We start from the raw sequence: 16,891 nt of genomic DNA, 5'->3' as shown, positions 1-16,891 counted from the left end.
CAAGCCACAGCCCTCCCCAATCAGGAGTTGGCAGACAGGTCTGTCTCAAACAAAAGTGTGCTCTGCTTACTTTGCATTTTAAGCAGTAAGCAGAGTCTCAAGGACAAAGGAAGTTCCAGCAGGAGATCTCCTCCCCTGGAGACTTTTTGTCTCCTCAACCCGAGGGCAGGTCTACATTTAAAACTCTGCATTGGCACAGCTGCATCAATGCAGCTGCGCCACTGTAATGCTTTAATGAAGATGCTCTACACAGCTGGGAGAGAGCGTCTCCTGTCGGCTGAGTTAATCCACCTCCAGGAGAGGTGGTAGCTGTGGCAGCAGGAGAAGCTCTCCCACTGACATAGCGCTGTCACCTACATTCAGAGGCGCCGACTTTACATGACCCCTGGCTCTGCCCCAGGTCCCACCCCCACTCCACTCCTTCCCCCAAGGCGCCACCCCCACCTGCCTCTTCCTGCCCCGCCTCTTCCCACTCCCTTCCACCCTTCCCTCAAGCACGCTGCTTCCTTGCTCCTTCCCCACCCCTCGAGCCTCCTGCGTGCCGCGAAACAGCTGTTCGCGGTGGGCGGGAGGCGCTGGGAGAGGGGGAATCTCTGATAGAGGGGCTGCTGATGGGTGCTCAGCCATGGAGTCGGTGCCTATGACTACACTGTCACTTAGATTGGTATAAATGTGTTGCTCAGGGGTGTGGATTATTCACACGCCTGGGTGATGTAGTTATACCAAAGTAATTTTGTAATGTAGACCATGGCTCAGCTGGAAATGTTTTCTAAGAGGGGGACTGACACTATAAAAGTGAGGGACAAACACCCCACGGCACCTTCTCTTCTCCTCTCTCACGCTCTGTCCATTGATGGACTGCTCCAGAAAGAATGAAGGAAGCAGTCGTTACACGGAAGTAGGGATCCTGACCCAGAAGTTTTGCCAGTAAGACTATTGAGAGCACTTGGTGAGAGAAACTTGATTTGAATTTAACATAGGTGTTAGTTGCGGTTTTATCTTCATTTCTCATGTAATCATTTCCGACTTTTATGTCTCGCTACTTGTATCCACTTACAATCTATCTCTTTGTAGCTGATAAATTTGTTGTATTGTTTTATCCACACCAGCGTGTTTCCCAAACACTTCATTCAAACTCCATTTGGGTTAACAGGATTTGTGCATATCATTTCTATTAATAAAATGATGGACTTTAGATGAGCTTGTATTGTCCAGGAGGGGCCTGGACAGCACGTTTCTGGGGAAGAGTCTGGGAGCGGGAGTGTGCTGATATCATTCAGGCTGGTAAAAGCCTGCGGGTGACTGGCAGGTTGCAAGTGCCCAAAGACGTAGCTGGGAATGATTTACTGTTTGTGAGCAGTCCAGGAGTGGAGGCTACAACAGCAAAGCAGTGTAAAGGACACCCCAGGTGAGAGGGCGGGATGACATAGCTACTCACTAGTCTCGATTGGATCCTGGGTATGGCACGCAGGTGTGGGGGTCACAAGTGAGCTCTTGTGGGCAGAGAGGCCGCTGAGTCTGTGCTCCCCTCCAAGCAGCTACAGGGGTGGGGTACAGAGAAAGCCTCAGATGAAGGAACGGAAGACAACTGTGCCACAATAAAAAGCACCCAGGCCTCTCTCGCCAGCTCGGGATCTGCCCCACACTTGGGCAGCGTGCTGCATTGTTGTGCTGGGCGCTATACAGACACATAGTACGAGACAGACCTGCCCCAAAGAGCTCACTATCTAAATAGACAAGACAGGCAAAGGATGGGAGGGAGAGCAGAGGCACCGCGTGGGGAAGTAGCCCAAAGTCTCACAGCAGCTGGGGGGATGATCTGGGAGGAGATCCCAGGTCTCCTGGCTTCCAGTTCAATGCCCTGCCCACTGGACTGTGCTGCCTGGCTAAAATCTGTGATTATTATTGATTTTATTTTATAAGCAGAGGAATAATTAAGAAAATATTTGAATTGAAAGCTGTATTTGGGACATCCAACTTCCTGCCCCTTCTGGGATCAATTCCCTTTGCCATTAGTATGATGGAGCTTCTCATGCCCAGCCCAGCAGCTGCATCAAAGAGATTATTTGTTATGAATTATGTGCTAATAAGCTCTGATTATTATCCTCATCCGACAGATGGGGAAACTGAGTCCCAGAGAGGGGCTGTGACTTGCCCAAGAGGATAAGCGAGTCAGTGGTAGAGGAGGCCCACACTCCCGTGCTCCTTCCAGCAGACCCCAGTGCCTCTCAATAGTTAGAGGCAGGTTTTTAACTAAAGGGCAAATAAAGTGGTTGGTACTTCCAAGTGGGGGCGTAGGAGAAGGGTTTGCCTGTAGGAGATGGTCCTTCGTGTAGGTTTCACTGCTCGGTGAAAATTTTCCCTGGTGGGTGAGTGTATATTATTAGCAGTCATGTTAATTACAGTCGTGACTTGGAAGCAACCAAGATCAGAGCCCCATTGTGAGAGGTGCTTTACAGACGCAGAACAGCAGACAGGCCCCGCCTCAAAGGGCTTACCATCTAAACAGACAAGACAGCCCAGGGGAGGGGAAGGGTCTAACTCACAAGCAGATGGTGATGGTGACTTAATATCAAGATTTGGTTTGCGGAGTGGGGTTTGGGAAGGGGATCAGCTAAACGGAAACACAAGGGGAGGGAAAAGGGCAATGGGGACAGAACAGGTGAGGAGAAGAAGGAGGGCAGGAGGCTATAAAGGGGAGGAGCATGTTGGGGCTGAGGTGAAGAGACTTGAGGGTGGACAAGAGGGGGGTTGGAGCCAACAGCCCATCACCCCAGGGGTGGGCAGAGAAAGACCAGTCAAACCTGTAGAAAGTATTATCGTTGTCGGTCAGTCCTAGTTAAGCTCTTCCACTGGCTCCAATGTCATCATAACCTGTAACAGGTAACCTCAATAACATGCAGCATTACCCCCCCCCCACGCACACACACACCCTTTTTGTACCGCTGGGGAAACTGAGGCACAGAGCGGGGCAGGGGCTCGCCCCCGGTTGCCAAGGAGCCGGTGGAAGTGGGATCTCCTGACTCCCCAGCGTGCGTTCTATGGACTGGAACGCGCTGGGCTCAGTGTTTGTTACGAGGCGATAAAGCTTTGCTGTATCTGCCTTTTTTTTTACAGCATCTTTCAAAACCCAGAGTCTGATTTGCATTTAAAAAAACACCAGGTCCCTCGCAGGAAAATGCTATTCAGCTGTTCCCAGAGCTCAGGAATAAAAATTCCCTCTCTTGCTCTCGGTTCTTCTGTCTCAAATATATTTGGGGCCAAATTGCACAATACTTATTGCTAATATCTGGGCCATGAATATTCATTGCGGCCTGGGGCCTCGAGACTCCAGCGGAAAAGCAAGTGCAGGCGGTGTGGCGACTCTGCACGCCGCTGTGCTCTGCTCTTCGGGGAGGGTAAACACATCGGGGAGGGGGAACTTGTTTGGATAGGATGGGAGCTGTGGGATACTAATGGCATCTTGGAGTCTTCGGGGAGCGCTGGTGAAACTCCATTAAGCAGCGCAGTGAAGGCCTTTTAAACAAACAACTCAAAGAAAACCATTAAACTGACTTAATTGCAAGGAAAAAGCCCTGCACTCAGCTGGGGTTCTGAACATACTTTGTCTCGCTCTCTGTCTTGTTTTCTTTCTTTCTCTGATGCTCTCTTTGGGGGGTATCCCTGTCCCAGGCTCCCCAGGCCACAAGAGATTCTCCCATTGACCAAACTTATAGGGTCAGACTAGTCCCCACTGGGAAGGCTTTACTGGATTGTCAAACAACCCTGTGCTGGGGCATCTACCCCACACAAGTCCTGCACAAAGAAAAGGAGTACTTGTGGCACCTTAGAGACTAACCAATTTATTTGAGCATGAGCTTTCGTGAGCTACAGCTCACTTCATCGGATGCATACCGTGGAAACTGCAGCAGACTTTATATACACACAGAGAATATGAAACAATACCTCCTCCCACCCCACTGTCCTGCTGGTAATAGCTTATCTAAAGTGATCATCAGGTTGGGCCATTTCCAGCACAAATCCAGGTTTTCTCACCCTCCACCCCCCCACACAAATTCACTCTCCTGCGGGTGATAGCCCATCCAAAGTGACAACTCTTTACACAATGTGCATGATAATCAAGTTGGGCCATTTCCTGCACAAATCCAGGTTCTCTCACCCCCTCACCCCCCTCCCAAAAACCACACACACAAACTCACTCTCCTGCTGGTAATAGCTCATCCAAAGTGACCACTCTCCCTACAATGTGCATGATAATCAAGGTGGGCCATTTCCAGCACAAATCCAGGTTTTCTCACACACACCCCCACCCCCATACACACACAAACTCACTCTCCTGCTGAGTGTCAGGGCTGATTGGGCCTAATTAGGGTGACCAGCTCGTAAGTGTGAAAAATCAGGATGGGAGTGGGGCATAATAGGTGCCTATATAAGCCAAAGCCCCAAATAGTAAGACTGTCCCTATAAAATCAGGACATCTGGTCACCCTAGGCCAAAGGGCCGATGAAGCCCAGCTGGTGGAGGAGCTGGGACAGGCATAAAAAGAGGATGTTGCTAGTAAGAGAGAGGACTGCAGGAAGGAGCTCTCTAGTCACTTCCCAGAGAAAGTTGAGTCTAGTCTAAGGGGCATAAGCCCTGGAATCCTGCCTGCGAATATAGACTCTGGCAAGAACCTGAGAGAGGGTGGAGTATCCACAGGCAGCAGAGGCGCCTCCAGGGGTGGGCCAGAAGACAGAGAAAGGAAGGTAGGAGAGAGTCAGAGAAACGACAATAGGGTCTGAGGCTGGGTAGACTGTAATTGCTGGGCACAGGGTCCCTAGAACCCTGAGCAGTGGATGGACCCAGGTTCCCTCCCCAGCCAGTGGGGTAGTGGGACAGTCTGGACCGTGGAAGGGAAGACTGCCTGAGGTGGATCATCCAGTGGGACTTTGATACCCCAGAGGGAGAGAACGACAGTGTCCTGGCTGGAGCCCCAAAGAAGGAGCCCCCTGAAGAGGCAGCAGTAGAGTTCAGAGGGAGCAGCCGAAGGTGGGATTGTCAGACTGGTTGAGAGCTAATCCCTAGATGTGGCCCCAAGGAGTGGTGAGTAGTAAACCCCACTCCCTAGCTGCAGATGTTACTCAAATAAGGGCAACCCTCTCTGCTGCCTGGGGCTTTTTTCAGACCTGCTCAATGGTCACTGTCCCACCTTAGAGGGCAAGCTAAGGTCTATATTCCACCTGTGAGCTGAAACTGGTGCTGTGTGCACATGCAGGTCTGGATCACGTGTTGTGGAGAGGATGCAGGCTTGCTGCCTTTCAGGTGGTGCCATCTGGCTCTTATGAAATAGAGGAAGCATATTATTCTATTAAGGATGGGAACTTGCCAGCTCAAGGCTTTCACCTTTGTGCCCTCTGGGAAAGGGGCCGTGTCTGTGTTTTGGGAGCCCCCAGCACACACTGGGTGCTCCTGGTTTCTAAATAATAGGCTGGCAGTTTGAATCCCTATCTGAGCCTGTAGTAGGAGTGGTTCCCACTTGATGGTTGTTTGGTGAGAAATCGGTTCCTGGACTGAGTGCAGTTCGCAGGGCATGGATGTCCACAGTACAACCATCACCAGTGGCCATGTTGAGACACTCAGCAGGGTCCAGAGATTGAGCAAGCCATGGAGACTGAGCGCCCCGGTCCTGCTGGATGTGGGTCCCGGCAGTCAGGGCGGAGGCTCACAGACAGCATGCAGGGAACCCTGCACTGCAGCTCTGTGTCTTGTGCATAGAGAGAATTTCACCCTCCATATTAAGAACAGGAGGACTTGTGGCACCTTAGAGACTAACCAATTTATTTGAGCATGAGCTTTCGTGATGCATCCGATGAAGTGAGCTGTAGCTCTCGAAAGCTTATGCTCAAATAAATTGGTTAGTCTAAGGTGCCATAAGTACTCTTTTTGTGAATACAGACTAACACAGCTGCTACTCTGAAACCCTCCATATTGGTCCACCTAAAAGGAAAGTCACTCTTAGAAAGACGAGTGGCCAGGGGAGGAATGCTCTGGCAGGGGAGATGCTAGGAGGCAAAGAAAACCCCCATCATATCATGCCTGAGTTTGCACTGGGTACTGAAATGTGCACCAGAAGCAGGTTTCTGACCAGAGATTCTGCCCCTTCTCAAGGTGTCCCAGTTTCAACAGACTTTGTTGTCTGCTAAACATGTGCTTGGTTTGGGATTGTTTTGCATGTGCCTTTTTGCAGCAGCCCCCAACCTCTGCTAGAGACACCTGCATAGGATCCATGGACCCTTTGCCAGCTGCTTGTGAAGCAGAACCTCCCTTTGTTTGTGGACAGGGCCCTTTCTCCTTGTCCTGTGAGTGGTGGACTGGATGTCTTCGTTTTTCTCCAGGACCTCATCCTTGGCTTAAGCTCACCGTTTTACTCAAACAGCCTCATTCCCCCTCACTTCCCCTTGCTTTCAGCCCTAGCTGCAGTTATAAGGAACTTCAAGCATTACCTATTTGATTGGCAGATGGCTAAAGCTTTTCAAATAGCGGCACTGTAGACTCCCAGGGTCTGACTCTCTGCCCTCAGTTCCTGTGGCGTAAACCCAGAGTGACTCTCCTGACTTCACTGGAGCGACTCCGGATTGGTGCTAGCCTAGCTGAGCCCAGAATCTGGTCCGCAAACACGGCCTGCCCCTTTTCACGCTCCCACGCATGCAATCTCGCATTCGGTCATGCGGACCATCACCTTCCTCTCTGGATGTCTCCTTGCAATCAGCAGGCACTGCACACATCACCATGCAAACCCTTGTAGGCCCATGTACACTTCAGGAGCACGCAGGCGGGCTCCATGTGCACACGCACCCATCAATGTCTAGCTCCCACGCCACCGAGGCTGTTGAATAATGTTTGGTTCTTGGATGTTACCCAGCTTTCTGTATGGCTGGCTGGCTGGGTACAAGCCTTTCAGGCAATCAGGCAGTAATAGAGCTAGGGGAAGCAGAATGTCCCCAAGATAAAATTTACAAGGCCTGAGTGAGCCTGCCTGGCGGTGTCAAGTGCTTTGGTAATGAGCACCTGAGCAGACGAGATTGCTTGGGTAGTTTCATTCTGCATAGATGAGCAGACAGAATTTCAAAAAGAAGTCATAAATATAAGCGTGCCCAATACCCAGCAGTGTTTCATTTCAGCATGGATGCTGGCCCGGATGGGGAGGGTCAGAAAACCTGGAGGAAGGAAAGGTTTCCAGCTGAGAAATGCTTCCAGTTAGAAGCCTTAAGCTCCCTCCTCCCTAACCCTAAAGACATTCTTTAGCAAAGTTTCAGTGGGTTTTTAATCCATTGACAATTCTCTTTTCTTGTTTCTCTGTGTATGTTGTGTGTGTTCTCAATAAAGATTTCAATACAGTGCTAATAGCTCTTCCAGTGTATATGTATTGTGAATGTCGATAGGATAGTGTGTGCGAATGCTGGTTGGGATACAGTTCTAATGTGTGGGTACAGTATGTCTAATGGCACTATGTTTAAAATACAGTTCTATTACCTAGGTGTGTGGGTGTGCAGTTCTAATATTACTAGGTTTACAATGCATTTCTAATACCAGTGGGTAGCTAAATATGGAGCAGATTACATGTGATACCATTTGTGTATCTGTCGTGCAGTTTATGGCTCGAGTTTGAATGTCTGAAGATGTATGTGTTAACATGTGCACTAAGGTGTAGCTGAGGTCACTGGGAACTGTGGTACAGTACCCATGTCTGGGTGTATGGTAGGGTAAGGTGTTTCACCTGTGTGTACATCTCATGTGTGTGATCAATTCTAATACCAGTGTGCTGGGAGGGAGGCGTTTGCATATATTGTACATGTTTGTCTTGTGGAAACTAGAACACAAATCTAATGTCTGAGTGTACAAAGTTTGTGTGTTGTGAAGTGCTTGAAGTGATGTGGAGGATGGTGATACAACTTGTGCATGTGAGTGTGAGCTGCCCTATGAGGATGGGTTTACATCTGTTGGCTGGTGTGTGTGTGCTCAGCCAGGTGGCAAAAGGAATGTCTGTTTGAGGATGGGTTTGCAGGTATGTGCCTACTTGTGCTGGCAGAGATGGTGCTGAGGAAGACTGTGCTTGGCTGAACGCCTGTGTGCAGCACTGAATGATAGCTCACGGCTGTTTCTTGGGCTCTGCTGTGTGACTGAATACTGTCCCTCGCATCAGCGTGGGCTCAGCTCGCATTACTGAAAGTTAGAAAAAATGACTTTTCTTCTCATTTACAGCACACTCTTCACTTTCAACAGAAGCCCTACCCCCGACTGCCGCCCTCTTTGCAGAAACTTCCATCACTGGCAGACAGGCTCAAAGCTGGTGGGGTGTAATTTTTTTTTTCTTTATTCAGGAGCCTCATTAAATCCCCATTCACTGGAGCCTCCGCAAGCCAAGGGTTGGTCTAGTTTTGCCTGCACAACTTCTTAATCCCTGTGGGTAACACACTGGAAAAAGATCAATACCTCCCGTATGGACCACCTGCTTGGAGATGGTGACTCAGGTCTGTTCCCTGTTTTCTCTGCTGCTCTCTGGATTTTGCTGATTGACACCTCTGTGTGATCGGTTAGGGGTGGGGTGTCTTTGTGTGGAAAGCGTCAGAGGCCCTGGTAGGCTCAGGGAGTCTCTGACTGGACATAAGATGGAGCTTTACACTTCAGTCTGGCGCAGGCTGGAACTGCTTAAACGTTATCACCATCCAATGGCCGTGTGATAGCCTGTGTGAAGCAATCTCTGCTCTGCAGGTGTCCACACCACTATAACTGGGAGCATTATTGGCAGTCCCAGCAGACAGGCCAGGAACTGAATGGGGAGAGAAGGTTGAATGGCCATCTCCCATTGGTGTAGGTAATCCACCTCCCAAACAAGCGATAGCTAGGTTGATGGGAGAAAGCCCCAGTTGCCCCAGCACTGTCTACACTGGGGCTTAGGTCAGTTTAACTGCACTGCTCTGGGGAGTGGATTTTTCACACGCCTGAGCTACATAGTTATATGAACCTAATTTTGTAGTGTAGACCAGGTCTAAGTGATACTGGCACATGCCATTGCTCCTGGTTGTGCTGTAGATAAATGCATGACTCCAGTTTCTGGTGCTCTCCCTACAGCACCACCTGTCAACTACCTCCCCTCCAACACTGAAAAATGTCTGTTATAAACATGACTCATTAGATTCCAGAAACCCAAGGTGAGTGACTGTTGCTCCAGTTATAGGAGAAGCTCTGCAGGCTGGTTAGCTGTGCTAGTGAGGGACAAGAGCATAAGGAGGACTCTCCATCACTTGAGCTAATAACCACAGTCTCCCACCTCTCTTCGCTAAATGTTTTGTTTGGCCTTTGTCAATGGGTAATCCTCACATGACAGTCTTATAGAAAAAAGTGTTCTAGATAACTCCTATATGGAGCATTTTCAGAGGCAGGGGTACTTGGCTTGTGGCTTAAAAAAACAATTCTAATAATTCTAGAGTGATGGATCCCAATGCTACTCTACTGCAGTGCTAAGGCATGACTGCAGAATTCTGTCATAGGTTTGTTCTAAGGTTGTTTTATTAAATCCCAAATTGGATATGGATAGGTCAGCATGATGCTGGAGAGATTCACTTGCACCAACAATAACTAGATTTCCATGCCCACTAACTGCTCACTGCTCTAGAAATCTCTGTCCTTAAAGTTCTGTTCTCTCTGCCATCCTCTGAGATAGAGGGAATCTGACTGGCAGCAGTGAGGTACAGGGAAAGGGCACTCATCATACCAGAGCTGCAGAGTGCAACTGGGGCTCCTAATCCAGCAGCGGGTGCTCCCAATTGCTTCTTCTGCCATCCACACCCTTTGGGAGAGAAGAGGTTGCAACAGAATTAGAGGCTGTGTAAATAAGAACTGCCCTATAGGACAGGTGGGTGGTCCCTCCACTCTGCCAGTGGCTTGCCTGCCACCAGTGGCCAATAATAGAAACACTTTCTGTGCAACATTAACAAGCAAATCCTCACAATATTCAGCAGAAGAGTCTTGTGGCTAAAGCCCAGCAGATCTGGGTTCCAGCCTGTGTCAGAGCTAGGAATTTTGGTGTGAGCTTGGGCCAGTCACATAACCTCTCTGTGCCTCAGTCTCCACATCTATAAAATGGGGGTAATATTATTGCCTTCCCTGGGGATGTGGTATGGAGGCTCTTGTGTTCCAATGATAGCTGTCAGAAGTTTTAACTTATCATAGGCCCTCTCAGGCTGAACAGGGCAAAGGGTGGGGACCAGATGAAAAGCAGTCTTTTGGCCCTCCAGGTTGGGGTTGAGCAATAAGCCAATAACCTATCCTCCTTTTAAAAAAAGAAAGAAAAAAATGAAGTTCTGGAAACCATGCTGGCCCTTCTTTGTGCCTCAAAGCCACGTCTGATGGGTCAGGAAAGATGCTCAATATTATTGAGCTGCCTTGTGGGCAGGGATGGTGTCCCTAGCCTCTGATTGCCAGAGGCTGGGAATGGGTGACGGGCTGGATCACTTGATGATGACCTGTTCTGTTCATTCCCTATGGGGCACCTGGCATTGGCCACTGTTGGAAGACAGGACACTGGGCTAGATGGACCTTTGGTCTGACCCAGTATGGCCCTGTTTTTATGTGGTGTTTGTGAAGTTTCCTTCATCAGTGTGGAAATGGTGAGCCTCAAAGGAAAGGCAGAAGTAGAAAGCTCCCCCTCACTTACAGGGGAGGTAGTCGAGCCAGAGGCTAAGCAGTGCTTCATTTGTAATGAAAGAGGTGCCAGGGCTCAAGCAATTTTTTTTTTTTTTGCATTCATAACTGGTGGAGCAAGCCCAGAGGGGCCAGGGCTATGAACAGCCGTGGAGCAAGCGTAGAGGTACCAGGGCTCAGTCCTGGCACAAATTAAGCACTAAGTGACTGGTGCAAAGTGCAAGTGGGGGAGCCAGGAGCAGAACTGAGGGTCTGGTAATGTACAGCACCTCTTCAGGTGGCCACAGCCAGCTGCTTCGTGAGGAAGGCCTGAAACACTCTGCAGGGCAGCTACTGGTGCGATGCTGTGACTGCCAGTGCTGGAGCAGAGGAAGGCTTCCCCCCTCTCAGCCTGATGCATGCAGGCAGGCAACACGAGCAGTGTAGCCCAGCTGCCCTGCACAGGAGGGTGGGCCAGGCAGGCCGGGTAAGGAGCAGACCAGGAAGCGCAGGCTAGGTTCGGGAACGCACCAGGCAAAGCACCCTCCCCTCGAAGCCTCAACTCGCGACTGCCCAGCGCCAGCCTCTGCCGGCGGAATATATAGCTCGGCCGAACCAACGCTGCCGTCCGTGCAGGGGGAGAGGAAAGCCAAGCCGGAGCACAGGACGCCGCGGGCGCGGCGCAGCGCTGGCTGAGCCCCGGCACGGCTGTCACCCCGCGGGCAGAGCGGGGCTGCCAGCGGATGGGGCGCGCGGGGGCCTGACTGCAGCCTCCCCCCCGACGGCGCGGCGAGCGATGGTAGGAGCCGAGACCAAAACAAAGCGGGGCGGCAATAAAAGGCAGCGGCGGCTGCTCGCTGGGCTGGGTGCGGGGGAGACGCTCCTCGCTGGTGGGGCTGCGGGGTCCGTGCGGCGGGCGGGCCGGTGCGCTCCGAGGGCTGCGGGGTCCGTGCGGCGGCCGGGCAGCCGGTGCGCTCCCGGTGCCTTGGGTCAGGGCCGGAGGAGCCGGTGCGCTCCGGGTGGCCCCAGTCCGTCCCGGGAGCGAAGGGGGCCGGGCTGTGCCAGGCGGGAGCGGTGCCCTGCGAGGCGGTGGGGAGCAAGCGCGCTCCGGTCCTGCGGCAGGAAGGGGCGCCCCGGTCCTTGGGCACCGCAGCGCTCCCCGGGGGGATCCAGCAGCCCGCTGGCCGGGCGCCCGCTGGGGAGAGCGCCTCGCCCCCTGCCCACCGCTGTGTTCCTGCCATCGGCCCCCCGCACGGCTGCTCCCACCGGCTGGGCTGAGGTAAGCGCTGCCCCCACGCCGCGCAGGGGGGGATGCCAGTCCGGGGGTGCTGGGGAGAAGGCTGCGGCTGCGGGGAGGGAGAAGAGGGAGGCGGCAGAGGCTGCGGTAGCAGCAGGGGGTGTCCCGGCTGACCGGGCGAACCCAGGAGCTCGGCACCCAGCTGCTTACGATCGGGGACAGGATCCCTCCTGTCCCAGCTCCAAGCCGCAGCCGGCCCTTTAGGCCCCTCTGGGACAGGTCACTTGCCTCCAGCCCTTCACCTCCTCCCAGCTGGTTCTGCCTGTGCCCCGTGGGGCAGGGCAGAGGGCAGGCAGGGGCTTGCGATGGCTACAGCGGATCAGTCCCTGGGGGGTGCGTGCGGCGCGCTCTCCAGGCGGGCTTTGGAGAGGTCCCGAACGGGCACCACGGAGAGTTCCCCCGGGCGCTGACTCTCTGTCATGCACCGATTGCGCTAGCGGCTGCGGCGGGATCCTTCTGTTCGCCCCAGGCGGAGCGTCAGGAGGGAGCCGCGCTGTGTCCCAGGCTGTGCGGGAGGCTTGGCGCCGGTCCTGAGTCCCAGCGGGTGGAGAGGGTCCGGGGAGCGCACAGAGTGCGTGCTGTGTGTGTGTGTGTGAAGACGGAGGTCTGATCCAGATTGGCAATTCCTGAGGTGCAGCTAGGACAGGGTCCTGTCTTGGACAGTGGCCCTCACCAATGTGTCCGAGGATGGCGTAAGAACCACACAGCAGCAGTTGTGGGTCAATCTGCTTCCCTCATTAGGTCTTACCCTAACAGAGATCTGGACATGGGTACGCTGCAATGTAAGTCCAGGGTTTGAACTCCGGCTAAATCCTCCCCGCACCACCTTCCCTCAACACACACATCCTGCTAACCTAGGCTTGAACCCAAGACCCCATGAAAGTGGAGGGTCTGAGCCTGAGGCAAGCTGGGACCCAGGGTTCAAGCCCTATTGCTTTGCAATGAAGAGGCAACCTCCGTGGACTCATACTTTGGGCAGGCTCCCAGAGTGGCCTGGGACTGACTTCCTTTGTCCTCTGGACAGTCCGGTTTGGTGGACAGTGAAGTTTTCCCACAGGGCACCGTGAACAAAGGGCTAGAGTGGCCACATTGTGGGAAGTCTGGGATGTGGGTGGTTGGACCCCGGCCTGCATAATGCAGTGCAGATGCCGGAGCCCCAGGCTGGGGCCCAGGGTTCGACAGCTCCAAGCAGAGTTACAAATGAGGGTAGACCCCCAAACCCTAGGTTAACAAACCCAGGGGCTGTTACCTTGAGTTCTACTAACCCTGGGCTTACATTGCAGTGACTTCATCAGGATAGTAATGTGCGCACCAAACTAGACCAGTTTCTGAGGATCATTGTGTATTGTTGGCTGTTTTGTTTGTATTGCTGCAGCTCCGGGGAGCCTGGGTAGGGACCAGAGCCACATATGCTAGTTGCTGCAGAAACACAGAACAGAGAAAAAAGAACAGGAGGACTTGTGGCACCTTAGAGACGAACAAATGTATCTGAGCGTGAGCTTTCGTGAGCTACAGCTCACTTCGTCGGATGCATTCAGCAGAGAGAGCTCCTGCCCCCAAGGGTTTTACTGCTTGTTCTGGTTTATTATTAAAGTGCAAGGGGCTGGGCTGTAGGGATCAGACTTTCCAAAGTGCTGAGCATCCACCAAAACAAAGGGAGCTACTCTGAGCTGGGCTCTTTTGAAAATCTGCCTCTAGGGTGGCTAGGAAAGACCCTTTTGGTGAAGGGGGGCAGATGGGAATAAGAGAAAATCAGCCCTCCATTGGGACAGGTGCAGGATGCTACACATGTCCTGCACGGAGCCCAGGCTCGGTCCTGTTCCATTTGTTTCCCACGCAAAGCGACCCTTGTACTCTCCGGGCAGTAGCATGCCAATTATGTTGCTTCTACGTCTGCAATTACTGGGGTAGCATTTTGACAGCTGAATGAAGTCCGTTAGGGTTTAATGTAATATATCGGCAAATCAGAGCCTTTTAAAACCAGGCTGGTGCATGCCCGGTTTTGCCTCTGGAGGATGCAGGATCAATGCAATAGGGTGAGTAGGTGTGTGTTAGGGGGATGAGTCTGTCAATTTGCTGCTGTTGTGCTTGAATCTGAATATGCTGCAGATGACGGAATAAACACACACACATGTAATTCACCACCCTACCAAACTCAATTAAAGAAAAAGAAAAAGTCTAGCCAAAATTGGGAATAGATCTTGGACCTGGATTCTGTTCTTTCTTATGAAACCAAACTTTATTCAGGGCCACTCCATCCCACCCACCCCGTCAAGTACTGATAAAGATATCCACAGCAACAGCGCCTCTCTCTCTCTGATTGCTCTTTTAGGCTGTGTCTGGATGGAAATCGAGCAACACAGTAGCTGTATTGTGGGGAAACGTTTCAATAGCTGGATTTCTTTTATCATACTCAGAACATCTTCAGAGGTTAGAATCATCAAGCCAGCCTCTCTAGCACCTTGCAGAGGCTTGTAAGTTGATAGGCTCAGAGCCTGGAATAATAGAGACGTGGGCTGGTGAGAGAGACAACAGATGGAACAAGTCTCTTCAATATGGTAAAAGATCTGCTCCCCATCACTCTCCCTGCAAAGACTGCTGTTCCTATGTGGGGAACACTTCACTGGGGAGGGGCAATTCATATCTGATAGAAAAATCGTTCAAGGGGAAACTAGTCATCAGTATTTTTGACTGTTTCCCCTAGATACACACTGGGAAAAGCTAAGGGTCCAATGGCCCAAAGCAATGTATAAGGGCGCAATATGCGCGATCCTGACTGGGGCCTGGAAAATAGTATCCGTATTGTTCCAGTCATCCACTGCGATTAAAAAAAAGTGTTCTGTTTCTGCAGTATATTGGGCCAAATTCATCCCAGGTGTAACAAACCTAAAGTCCCTCATTACACGATAGCTAGATTTAGCTCTCTGGGCTGGATTCTGCCATTCTTACCTACAGTGAGAGATACCTTACCCTGCGAATAGTCCCTTTGATCTGAGTGCCCAAAGGTACTACTCACAGTATGTAAGGGCAGGGGAACCTGGGCATGTATATTTAGTTTTTAGGAGTATTGCAGAATTAAATGATTGATTTAATGTGGACAAAGCCTCAACTTGGTTTGTCTAGAGCTGGTCACAGGTTTTGTTACCTGTTTTTAAAAATAATACTTCGCCCTTTAGCATCCATGGTTGATTCCATTCAAAGTTTCATGCTTTATGAACGTTAAGCCCCACAAACACCCCTGTGAGGCAGGTGAGAAGAGATGAGCGGTTAGGGGAGAACTTTGAACAGTTGGGTGTTTCTCATTCATCGACTGCAGATCAGGAGGGTGAGCATTTCGTTTCATACTTTGTATGATATGAGTATGTAGGGGTAGGCTGCGTGTGTGTGGTATTGTGAGAGATTATGCTGGGCTGTTAATTTGTTGGTGTGGATTGGGGCGGAGATTGTGGGTGTGTGTCGGTCAGTTCACCTCCTTCTCCCACCCCCTACTCCAAAATCATCTTATGATGCCAATGATCCAAGATAAAAAGCCCACTGCTTATACAAAAACTTGCCTGTTGTGTACAAGTGCTCAGCGAATAACCTTCCCTGAAAGCGAAGTGGGATTGAAGTTCTTGCCCTGGCTGCATATGGAATATCTGGATAAGCCGTGATTTTTATTTCTGAAGTTACAGCTGGTCATACCATGAGTCCCCACATCTCGGGGTGATATTGCTGTGATCTCTGTGCATGCCAACGCACAATAAGCCCTGGCATGGCTCTCTTAACAGGGAGCATTTAGCATAAAGTTGGTTTAATCCTCTAATCTTATCAAGCGAGGACATAAATTAGAACTCAACAGTTTAATTCATTTAAAAAAAATCAAACCCTGTTATGTTTGTCTGTAGAGCATATGATCTCTCCTTTCATTTGCTTTATAGGCTTATTTTATTATCCATTGTTTGTTTAAAAGCCTCTAACTATAGATACAGGATTGGTGGTGAAAGGTACCCAGTAATTAACTCTCCTCTTCTATAGGCTCATCTAGTATTCATGGAAGTTGTTTTCAGAGCTAAGGCCAGCAAAGTTCAAATGAGAGAGATCCGCCTGGCATCCCCCCATCTGTCGAGAATCTGGCACTGTTGCTGGTTTGGCAGATGAAGGAGACAGTGGGAGTTGAGGGTCTTGGGATCAGGCCCCTCAGTGAGGAGAATTCCCATTTACTTCTTGCCTCCTTTATTTCTATCAAGAGGAGCAGGCAGTGCCCTCATTTTTCCCCAGTGCTGAGAGAGAACGTAGTCATCACCAGGAGTATGCCTGTCTATATGTGTGGGCAGAGGCAAGGAAATTGTGTGTCCAGACCCTGTAATAAGGCTGAGCAATGAAACTTTAGATGCTGTGGTTTCCTTCCATCCCTGACACGGTACCCTAATACTCTCTCTTTAAAGGTTTGATTTTGTGCATAGATGCACAAGTTCATTCATCTCTGTGGAGTTGCACACCAGGGTGAATTCTGGTCACAGTTCTCATGACCATCTTTTCCGAGGGCTGAATTCTGCCTACCTTACTCACGTTGGGCAGCACCGTACTCCTGACTTCAGGACAGGGGCTACTCCAGGAGTAAGGAACTACACTGTGGATGTGACTCAGCATTCATTGAAGTGCCATTGCTTTCAAAGGACTGTGAATCAATCCCAGTGCAAGTCAGGGTGGCAGAATCTGGCCCTAAATTAATGACTGGAGAACATGAAGATGACTGTAGGCACTAAAAGCCCAATCCAGCTCCCAATGACTTCCGGGGGAGCTGGGCTGAGGTCTGCAGTGCTGATTCTGAATATACATAAGCATGTGCTTAACTATGAGCATGGAGTCATTGTATTGAAGGCAATGTGTTAAAGATCTAGATGTGGCTAGATACAGTAACCACCAGCTCCCAGGTCAGAAAGGTAAGAT

The 16,891-nt window shown here is 51.0% G+C and overlaps 1 protein-coding gene across 4 annotated transcripts in view; it reads left to right on the top strand.

The window, feature by feature from the left end:
- Positions 1 to 8,419: 8,419 nt before the first annotated feature.
- Positions 8,420 to 16,891, top strand: part of DISP3 (dispatched RND transporter family member 3) — a 67,828-nt gene continuing 59,356 nt past the window's right edge. The window contains exon 1 of one of the 4 annotated variants that reach the window (XR_012665461.1): positions 8,420 to 8,510. Coding sequence is in view for 1 of the 4 variants with exons in the window: in XM_075121207.1 (XP_074977308.1) it covers positions 8,499 to 8,510 (12 nt within the window). In the remaining 3 variants the exon portion in view is untranslated. Of the gene's footprint in view, positions 8,511 to 11,807; positions 11,942 to 16,891 lie in introns of those variants that run through there. The other 3 variants (XM_075121207.1, XM_048824867.2, XM_048824866.2) reach the window with 3 other exon arrangements.

Source organism: Caretta caretta, chromosome 18 (assembly GCF_965140235.1).
Source record: "Caretta caretta isolate rCarCar2 chromosome 18, rCarCar1.hap1, whole genome shotgun sequence".
NCBI lineage: Eukaryota > Metazoa > Chordata > Testudines > Cheloniidae > Caretta > Caretta caretta.
The sequence above is the reverse complement of the archived record's forward strand: the minus strand, read 5'-3'. Positions and strand labels throughout refer to the sequence as shown.